Here is a 9651-nt window from a genome sequence, read left to right as displayed (position 1 = left end):
CTCCCTCCCCTGCCCCGACCCAGCGACCCCAGCCCTTCTCCCCACTGTTTGCAGAGGTGGCTGCGCGCTGGCCCGGCCTCTCCCGTCTTGACTCCCACCACTGCCTTTTCCTAAGGCCTCAGGCAGGGGTTCCAGGCTTAGTGTTGCCTCCTCCAGGAAGCCCTCCCAGCCTGTCCTCCCAGCCACCTGCTCAGCTGGGATGTGCTGGCCACACCAGCGGCCTTTCCCAGTAAGGGCTGCACCCGCACCAGGCCCAGGGTCAGAATTTGTGGGTCTCAGAAGTGTCCTCCTTGTGGGACCTGTGGGCCCCTGAGGAGGGAAAGAGATTGAAACGGGGTGTTGGGGGCAGCAGCCCTAACCTTGTGTCCCTCGCTCAGTTATGGGGGGATGCTCAGCGCCTACCTGAGGATGAAGTACCCGCACCTGGTGGCGGGGGCACTGGCAGCCAGCGCGCCCGTTCTAGCTGTGGCAGGCCTCGGCGACTCCAACCAGTTCTTCCGGGACGTCACGGCGGTGAGTGAGGCTTGGGGTCCTCCAGGCCCCCTAAGGGACAGCAGCTGCAGTGAGCACGGTCTCTTTCCCCCAGGACTTTGAGGGCCAGAGTCCCAAGTGCACCCAGGGTGTGCGGGAAGCGTTCGGACAGATCAAGGACTTGTTCCTACAGGGAGGTGAGGCCCCCCCACCGCCCCCGACTGCCCGACCCGCCCCAGCGCCTGCTATGTCCAAGGCTTGAGTCTCCGCGCCTTCCATGCAGCCTACGACAGGGTCCGCTGGGAGTTTGGTACCTGCCAGCCGCTGTCAGACGAGAAGGACCTGACCCAGCTCTTTATGTTCGCCCGGAATGCCTTCACCGTGCTGGCCATGATGGACTACCCCTACCCCACCGACTTCCTGGGTCCCCTCCCCGCCAACCCGGTCAAGGTGAGGTGCCTCCTCCCGGGGCACAGGGAGAGGCCGGCTGGAGCGTCCCGAGGCTGGTGGCCAGCAGCCTGACCCTCATCCTGGGAGCCAGGGAGGCGGAGCTGGTGGAGGGGACCCCGCTGAGTCGCTGCTGCCCCTGCACCCCAGGTGGGCTGTGACCGGCTGCTGAGTGAGGCTCAGAGGATCACGGGGCTGCGAGCGCTGGCAGGTGCCCTTCCCCCGGCCCCAGATGGGCAAGTGTGGAGACCCCAGGCTTGGCTTGGGTCCTGGGGCCGGGTGGAGTGAGGATCTGTAGCCCAGCCAGGGGCTCTGCCACCTGCCCCAGGGCTGTGGTGGGCTGGACAGCACGACCTTCCCAGAAGCCCTGGGGGAGGCAGTGGCCATCCTTGGGGACTCTCCCAGCACTGGCTGTAGCCAGGTCCAGCTTGGTGGGTGCTGATCAAGGGGACCCTGGAGTCCCCAGGCATGGAGGGCAACAGAGGGCAGCAGGCCCCACCCTGCCCCGTGGGGAGTGGGAGGGCCCTCAACAGTCAGGCCCAGGGCTGGCAGCACAGACCCCACTGACCTCCAAGCAGGTAGCCTGGAGGGCCTTCCTCACTGGGACACAGATCCCAGAGCCCCAGACCCCCTGCAGGACCTTCCGAGGGGGGACGGTTGGTGGCCGGAGCCCGCGGTGTGTCTGTGTGTGGCTGCTGGGCCCCAGCGCCTCTCCTCCTCAGGGCTGGTCTACAACGCCTCGGGCTCCGAGCACTGCTACGACATCTACCGGCTCTACCGCAGCTGTGCTGACCCCACCGGCTGCGGCACCGGCCCCGATGCCAGGGCCTGGGACTACCAGGTGTGGGGTTGTGGATGGCCTGGAACCACTTGGGGCACGGGCAGGCGTGGGCTGGCCTGACTCAGGCTGGGGCACCTGCAGGCCTGCACCGAGATCAACCTGACCTTCGCCAGCAACAATGTGACCGATATGTTCCCCGACCTGCCCTTCACGGATGAGCGCCGCCAGCAGTACTGCCTGGACACCTGGGGCGTGTGGCCCCGGCCCGACTGGCTGCTGACCAGCTTCTGGGGGGGCGGTAAGGCTGGGGCGGGGGCGGGGCAGCGTCCTGCTTTCTGCCCTGAGCTCTGCACCCCCTGCCCACGGCTCACAGCCCCCACAAGGGGCCACGTCACCACTTTCTCTGCCCCTTGCAGATCTCAGAGCCGCCAGCAACATCATCTTCTCCAACGGGAACCTGGACCCCTGGGCAGGGGGCGGGGTGAGTCCTGGCCTGGGCCCTGTGACCCCGTTAGATTGTTTGTTTTTTTTTTTTTGAGACAGGGTCTTGCTCTGTCGCCCAGGCTGGCGTGCAGTGGCGAGATCAGGGCTCACTGCAGCCTCAACCTCTGAGGCTCAAGCCTCCCAGTAACCGAGGCTACAGGCGCTCACCACCATGCCCAGCTAATTTAAAAAAACGTTTTTTGGCCGGGCTCGGTGGCTCAAGCCTGTAATCCCAGCACTTTGGGAGGCCGAGACGGGTGGATCACGAGGTCAGGAGATCGGGACCATCCTGGCCGACACGGTGAAACCCCGTCTCTACTAAAAAATACAGAAAACTAGCAGGGCGAGGTGGCGGGCGCCTGTAGTCCCAGCTACTCGGGAGGCTGAGGCAGGAGAATGGCGTGAACCCGGGAGGCGGAGCTTGCAGTGAGCTGAGATCCAGCCACTGCACTCCAGCCTGGGTGGCAGAGCGAGACTCCGTCTCAAAACAAAACAAACAAAAAAAAACCACGTTTTTTTGTAGAGACACAGTCTCACCGTATTGCCCAGGCTGTTCTGGAACTCTTGGGCTCAAGCGATCTCCCTGCTCAGCCTCCCAGAGTGCTGGGATCACAGGCCCCTCGCCCGGCCCCTACCCCATTCCTGTCTTACCCATCTCGTCACTTCCCGCCTCCCTCTCTGGCTGGTTCTCTCTATGGTTGCTTGACGGACACTGATTCTCGGCTCCACCCTCTCATGTCTCCTTTCCAATGGGTCCACGGAGGCTGGGCAGTGGCCTTATTCCTTCACCTGATGGAATTCTTTCCGCTGAGCACAGATTCGGAAGAACCTGAGCGCATCAGTCATTGCCATCACCATCCAGGGGGGCGCGCACCACCTCGACCTCAGGTGTGGAGGGAGGTGGCCTGGCGGTGGTCGCGGGTTGGGCGGGACAGGCCCACCGAGGGCTGGGGCTGATGGGCCCCCTCCGTGCCCGCTCCCCAGAGCCTCCCACCCCGAAGATCCTGTTTCTGTGGTTGAGGCACGAAAGCTGGAGGCCACCGTCATCGGCGAGTGGGTAAAGGCAGCCAGGCGTGAGCAGCAGCCAGCTCTGCGTCAGGCGTCCGGACTCAGCCTCTGAGCACAGGACTAGAAGGGTCTCCAGGCTCCTCATGGAGTGAATGGAGGGAGGAGGAGGCTGCCCCAGCCCTGCCCTGTGTTTGCACCTTCTGGGTCCCCGAAGCTCAGCCCACCGTGGCCGGCCCAGCGTGTGGGCTTCACTCAAGAAGCAGCTGGCGGCACAGGGAAGGAGCTGAATAAATGCCTGGAAGCCTGGTCATGTATGTCCCCTTCCGCTCTGTGAGGCCCACATGCAGGCTGGGGAGTGGGACCCTCAGAGACAGGGCAGGGGACGCGGCGCACCCCGCACAGGCCAGGGTGGCCACTGCCCCCCAAGGAAGCCTCACTTGGCTGAGCCGCGGCAGACGGAGGCGGCAGCCACACCTCCAAGGTGACTCCTTCCCTGACGTCCTCTGCACACAGCGACCCCTCCAGGGGAGGCCACTGGACAGTGCTTTTGGCCCCCAAGGGGCAGGCAGCTGCTGTCCCCTCCCCTCTGGGGCCACGCCCCCAGCACATTAGTCTCAGAGGTCCAGGTGAGATGGAGAAGGTGCAGCTTTTCCGGCTGTTCAGGCCCCGTCCGCTGCCCTAGTCCTGCACATTCAGCCGGCCATGGGGCACCCGGTCCAGGAGGGCAGCGCTGGTCTCACCGTGACGAGGGGCAGGCACCAGGGCCGCATGACAGCTGCTGTTCTCACCTTTCCAGACACAGAGGAAGGAGTGCGGGGTCAGGGCCCAGCGTGAGGCAGGAGAGGAAGCCCCAGGACGCCCACTGTCCCCAGGAGGACACAGGTGGCTGCTGTGGGATGTTGGGAGTTGTGGGGACAGAGCCGAGGCCCACACTCCGGGCCCGGACCTCTACAGGGGGGCACAAGGCCGGCAATCCTGGGCTGGGTCCAGGTAGCCCTACCCTGTGCTGTCACCAGCTCTGGCTTCCCAGGGAGGGGAAGTCTTCCGGAAGTGAAGGTGGTGGATTTTTCACAGGAGAGAGTGGAGGGGTGTGGCCCTAAGAGGTCACCTGGTTCACAGTCGGGGGTACTCAGCCAAGGCCCAGGGTCAGCCCTGGGATAGGGACAGCAATAGAGTGATGATGAGGACGACTCTGCCACCACAGCCCAGGGCTCGGGGCCACAGCCATGCCAGGCCACTGGGAGCTGCCTGACCCGAGGGCCCACGTTATCCCTTAGCTGTGCGCCTCAGTGCCAGCCCTGCAGGAAAGCAGGCCGTGTGAGACGCAGGAGCAAGGACGCCTCCCTCCAGGCATCTGCCCCACGGGGCCAGGGACACGGAGCTTCCCCAGGGCCTCTCTCTGCCCCCCAGCAGGGGACAACTGGAGTCCAGTCTCAGCAAACTGAATTCTGAGACATGACCCGAAGAAGAGCTTCTCCCCAACATCCACCCAGACTTTCCAGTCACGGAGACCCCTGTAGACACAGCAGACACACGGTTAGAGCAAATCAACTTTTATCTCCACCGAAAAGACCCATTCCACTGGAGGGGCCTGTGAGCCAGATGGACTTGCCGTCCAGCCCTCCAAGCCCGCTGTGGGGCGGCCAGGAGGATCCCTGAGTCCAGCTTGTAAACACCAGAGCCAGCCCTGGAGCCTCGGGCCTGTGGGGTCACAGCAGCCCCTGCAGACCCTTGGGTTGGGAACATCTGAGGCTTCACGAGCCTGGGCAGAGCTGCACCCTGGGCTGTCCACTCGGTCACCACAGTACCAGGGACCACCTCGAAGGCCACTGTGGTCGGCCACAGAGACCTGCTCAGGCTTCAGTCATCGTGAGTCATGATTCGTGTTTTCTGGAGGAGGCAGGCAGAGGCTCCAGGGGCCCGGCCCACCCCGCCCCACACAAAGACTGCGGCTCTCACTCAGCCTCACGGTGTCCTGATGAAAGAGAGACGAGGGGAGCCCAGAGCCAGCTCAGAGCCCGGGCCACTCAGTGGCTGCCGGCACCACGTGGGCCTTTGGAAAATGCCACAGACCCAGCCAGGCGCCTCCGCCCACCCGAAGTCCCCACGCCAGCAGCAGCCCCCCTAGGCAGGGGTCCAGATGGGCAGAGGGTGGGCTTCGGTGTTGAACACGTAGGCATCCAGACTGAGCAGGTTTGGGTCGTCAGAGAAGAGCAAGAACAGATACTTGAGAGTCTCCCCCAGGAAGAAGCTCTCCATCTTGTCCCTGGGCTCGGGCTTCTGAGGATCCTGGACGTTGTTGATGGAAGAATAGCCGCCCGAGGGGACCTGCGCAATAGCCAGGGCCTCGTCACCAGACGGGGGGCACCCTGCACCCCCCTCAGCCTCATCACCGAAGCACCCTCCACCTCATGGTGAACGCGGCCCCCAGCGCAGGCTCGGGGTGGAGGGTGCCTCGACGGTGGCCACCCCCGGGCGAGCTGTGGTTCCACCAGAGCCCACCTGGAGATGCCAACAACCCTCAAGCGACCGCGACAGACACCGCCTCCCCCAGAACCTGTGCTCAGGGCCTCACAGCTGCCTCACAGGACACAGGGCAGACGGTGGGAGCTGAGGCAGCAGGGGCCTCAGACCAAGGTGACAGCAGAGCCAGGAGGTGACTCAGGCCTCATCTGGTTCCAACGTGGAGGGCATGACCTGAAACGGGGCCTGGCCCACAGTGGGGATGGCGCTCCAGTCATGGGTGCCTCCTAAATTGGGGGGATGCTGGGCCCACAGCAGGGATCCTCCCCAGATAGGTCCTGAGAGATGACTGAGGGGTGCCCGGCCCCTCTGAGTACCCGGGTCCCGCACACCATGAAGCTCAGTGGGAATGGGGATGCCGGGGCCCCCAGGCTGCAGTGTGGCCACCCTGAGGCTGCAGCAAGCCCACCCCTCCTGGACCCCGGTGACGGCCACCACCAAGGGCAGGTGTGTCTGTGGCCCGGTGGCCATGACCACAGGAGGCGAGGACAGACACTCACCCGCGTGAACCGGCTGAAGCTCTGCAGAATCTCCCAGCCCCAGTCCTGGTACTTGCGGTCCCCTGTGACGCGGTACAGGTAGAACAGGCTCTCCACGGTCTCTGGCCGCAACAGGTTGTGCCTGTCTGCCGGCTGTGGGCAGAGCAGAGCTCAGGGCGAGGCAGCCCTGCTAGCACCTCCTCCTGACGGACCCCGACCCAGGCCCAGGCCCACCTTGACCTCCACGTCCCGACGGCCCGGCTGGGGATAAAGGTTGAAGTGCACGATCTCGGGACTCAGCCCCGTCTCCATCTGCCGGTTCATCTGATAACAAGTCTCCATGAGCTCCCGGGCCAGCTCCATGTGGCTGGCGGGCAGGCCGTGGTAGACGCCCAGGGCCAGCGTCCCTGGCAGGAAGCACACCAGGTGGTCCTGGAATCAGAGGGTCTCTTCAGCCCCAGATCCCAGGCCTGGCCCTCAGCCTGCAGCTGCACAGGCAGCCAACGTGGGGGCCCAGCGCTGCCTCGGCCCCGGTACCCTGGGAGGGGAGGCCATGCGAGGGCACTTGACATGAACAGTGGAGCCGCCTGGGCCAGGCCCTCCAACCTGGCCCCCACACACCACCCAGGGACCTGCTGCACACCGGGCACGGGGAGGGCTGGGGGAGGGAGCTGCTCTGGGGAAGCCCTGCCCACCCCGGGTGCCACACAAGGCCTCACTGCCCTGTTGCCAAGACAGGCCTGGCCAGGCAGCCATGGTCTACCTAGGGCCTCCACATGGGCGCCATGGCCAGGATTTCGTTGTTCTTTTTAACATCACGACTCAGGCACCTTGGAAGCCAAGGTAAAAGGGGCGGCGGCCGGAAGGCCCCACGGACACACTCACCATCTTGGCACTGAAGCGGCCGTGGGCAAGTTCCCCAACGAAGGTGAGCTTACTGGGCTCAGAGTGCCGCAGCAGGTGTGTCCGGACCCCCTCAATGGCTTCCACGTAGTCTTCCAGCAACCTGTGGACACCAGCAGTCACCTCACTCTACCAGGATGGTACACAGGTCCTGGGTGGCGCCAGGGACAGGCACATGCTGGGCCCACACAAGCACAGCAGGCCTGGCCCTTGCTGGACAGAAGGTGCCACCCTGCACAGCCCATGGCCCTCAGTGATGATGCCCCCTTCACCCCCGCCGAGGCCACGGTGAGAAGTGAATGAATACGCTCCCCACAGAAATGCCTGCGCCAGGCCTGGCACAGCTGCGGTTTTCTGACCCACAGTGGGGCGAGGGGCAGCAGGAGCGGGGGACCGCAGGAGCTGGGGGACCGCAGGAACTGGAGGGCCACAGCTGGGGGCCGCGGGAGCTGGGGGCAGCGGGCCGGGCCTCACTGTGTCTCCTGCTTCCCGCCCTGGATCCACTGCTTCAGCAGGTACTCATAGTAGCTGTCGGCCCTGGCGCCCAGCGTGAACACGCCCAGGTGGGTGAAGAGGCCGCTGTGGGTGTTGATGAACATGGGCACTAGCCCATCCTTCTTCCCAGACAGGCCGTGGATGTGCTGCGTCACCTTCTCCACGGCCTCCTGCGGCAGAAAGGAGGACAGTGGGTTTACTGCCTGGGGTGAGCTGTAGAGGGCTCTGTGAGCTATGCCTCCCCTCGCCCCAGCACCGACTGACTCCCAGCAGAGAGAGCTCTGTGCCCGGCCCACAGCTGTCCTTGCCCACATGGCTCCTGGTGGCCACACCACACAGCCACACAGCCACCAGTGCAACGCACCTGAATGTCACTGCTCCCGACGGGCGGTCACCACAGAGCTGACCCGTCTTCAGGATGGCTCTCATCCTTTACTCGAAGGGACAGCATCTGACAACCACAGGCACTGTCCTCACAAGAGCCTGCCAGACCTGGCCGTCAGCCACGGCTCTGGAGGGACGGCAAGTGTGCCTGCCTTCTGAGCCCCGTGTTGCTCCTGATATGAAACACCCGGCTCCACGCCCTCCTGGTGAGCTCCCACTCGTCCTCCAAGTCACAGCCACCCTCAGCTCCTCAGGGCTCACGCCCAGCCGGCAGCACCAGGTGTCCCGGCCCACAGTGGGGCACACGGTACCGGGAGGGCTCTCCAGGTCTCTACCCAATGCAGACACCCAAACCCATGCCAAGCGCCTTCATGGCCTGGCTGCTTATCCCTGTGTACCTACAGCAACCACAGGCCCTGGTGACGTAGGGGTGCCCATGGGCGCCTGGTGACGTGGGGGTGCCCGTGGGCGCCTGGTGACGTGGGGGTGCCCGTGGGCGTCTGGTGACGTGGGGGTGCCTGTGGGCGCCTGGGGCCATTTTCTGAGCTGCAGTGGAAACGCCTTCTAAACGTCTGCATGGGAGCCTCACGTGGATGGTGTGGGCTGCACTTCTCCCCACAAGTGGTCACAGTTGCTCTAAAGAGGGATGTGTTCAGCTCATGAGTAAGAACAGGGATTCGAACGTAAGGCCAAATGCATGAGCAACAATAAACAGACCAGCTGTGCTTCATGAAAATGATCATCTGTTATCTATCAAACCACACTATTAACAAAGTAAAAGAGACCGGGGACAGTGGCTCACACCTGTAACCCACCACTTTGGGAGGCCAGAGTGATAAGATTGTGTGAACCCAGGAGTTTGAGACCAGCCTGGGCCACATGGCAAAATGCTGTCTCTACAAAAGAGAGACAGGGGTTTTCTAAACAAAATTTTAACTAGCCTGGTGTAGCTGCGAGCTCCTGTAGTCCCAGCTACTCAGGAGGCTACTGCACTCCAGCCTGGGCAACTGAGTGAGACCTTGTCTCTCAGAAATAGAAAACAAAAAAGCAAAGTAAAAACAAAACCGACAGATGAAAGAAAATATTTGCAAATCCCACTTCTGATATGGAGTGACTATACAGAACGAAGAACTCCTACAATTCAACAAGACAAACTACCTAATTAAAAAAACAGGCAGTGGGCCAGGTGCGGTGGCTCACGCCTGTAATTCCAGCACTTTGGGAGGGTGAGGTGGGTGGATCACCTGAGGTCAGGAGCTCGAGACCAAACTGGCCAATATAGTGAAACCCCATCCCTACTAAAAATACAAAAATTAGCTGGACGTGGTGGCGTGCGCCTATAATCCCAGCTACTTGGGAGGCTGAGGCAGGAGAACCACTTGAACCCAGGAGGAAAAGGCTGCAGTAAGCCGAGATCATGCCACTGCACTCCAGCCCAGGCATCAGAGATAGACTCTGTCTCAAAACAAAAAAACAAAAAACAAAACAAAACAAAAAAACACCAGGCAGTGAACCTATGAATTACATTGAGTTTAAAAAAAAAAAAAAGGCCGGGCACGGTGGCTCACGCCTGTAATCCCTGCACTTTGGGAGGCCGAGGCGGGCGGATCACGAGGTCAGGAGATCGAGACCATCCTGGCTAACACGGTGAAACCCCGTCTCTACTAAAATAAAAAA

The 9651-nt window shown here is 62.7% G+C and overlaps 2 protein-coding genes across 3 annotated transcripts in view; one reads left to right on the top strand and one right to left on the bottom strand.

The window, feature by feature from the left end:
* Positions 1-383: 383 nt before the first annotated feature.
* On the top strand, positions 384-3495 carry DPP7 (dipeptidyl-peptidase 7). The gene is made up of 10 exons (XM_011985118.1): positions 384-513; positions 665-668; positions 755-921; positions 1069-1129; positions 1641-1759; positions 1841-1997; positions 2116-2180; positions 3000-3070; positions 3167-3338; positions 3429-3495. Exons 1-9 carry the CDS (start codon positions 388-390, stop codon positions 3300-3302), a joined length of 906 nt encoding a protein of 301 aa, XP_011840508.1. The 5' UTR covers positions 384-387; the 3' UTR covers positions 3303-3338; positions 3429-3495.
* Positions 3496-4726: 1231 nt separating this feature from the next.
* MAN1B1 (mannosidase, alpha, class 1B, member 1) overlaps positions 4727-9651 on the bottom strand; it is a 36780-nt gene continuing 31855 nt past the window's right edge. For both annotated transcript variants that reach the window (XM_011985116.1, XM_011985117.1), the window contains 5 exons: positions 7570-7760; positions 7078-7198; positions 6427-6624; positions 6214-6345; positions 4727-5518 (listed from right to left, as the gene is read on the bottom strand). In XM_011985116.1, the coding sequence (XP_011840506.1) occupies positions 5315-5518; positions 6214-6345; positions 6427-6624; positions 7078-7198; positions 7570-7760 (846 nt within the window). In that variant the 3' untranslated portion in view covers positions 4727-5314. The remainder of the gene's footprint in view (positions 5519-6213; positions 6346-6426; positions 6625-7077; positions 7199-7569; positions 7761-9651) is intronic.

The sequence above is a fragment of the Mandrillus leucophaeus genome, unplaced genomic scaffold (assembly GCF_000951045.1).
Source record: "Mandrillus leucophaeus isolate KB7577 unplaced genomic scaffold, Mleu.le_1.0 Scaffold28, whole genome shotgun sequence".
Lineage (NCBI taxonomy): Eukaryota > Metazoa > Chordata > Mammalia > Primates > Cercopithecidae > Mandrillus > Mandrillus leucophaeus.
This window is presented reverse-complemented; position numbering and strand designations above follow the sequence as displayed.

Bases quoted from the DNA above. Each gene is read 5' to 3' on its own strand.
- DPP7 (XM_011985118.1), top strand. From the start codon at position 388: ATGCTCAGCGCCTACCTGAGGATGAAGTACCCGCACCTGGTGGCGGGG. The intron at 922-1,068 runs GTGAGGTGCCTC...CCTGCACCCCAG, and splicing joins TCCCCGCCAACCCGGTCAAG to GTGGGCTGTGACCGGCTGCT. The intron at 1,130-1,640 runs GTGCCCTTCCCC...TCTCCTCCTCAG, and splicing joins GGGGCTGCGAGCGCTGGCAG to GGCTGGTCTACAACGCCTCG.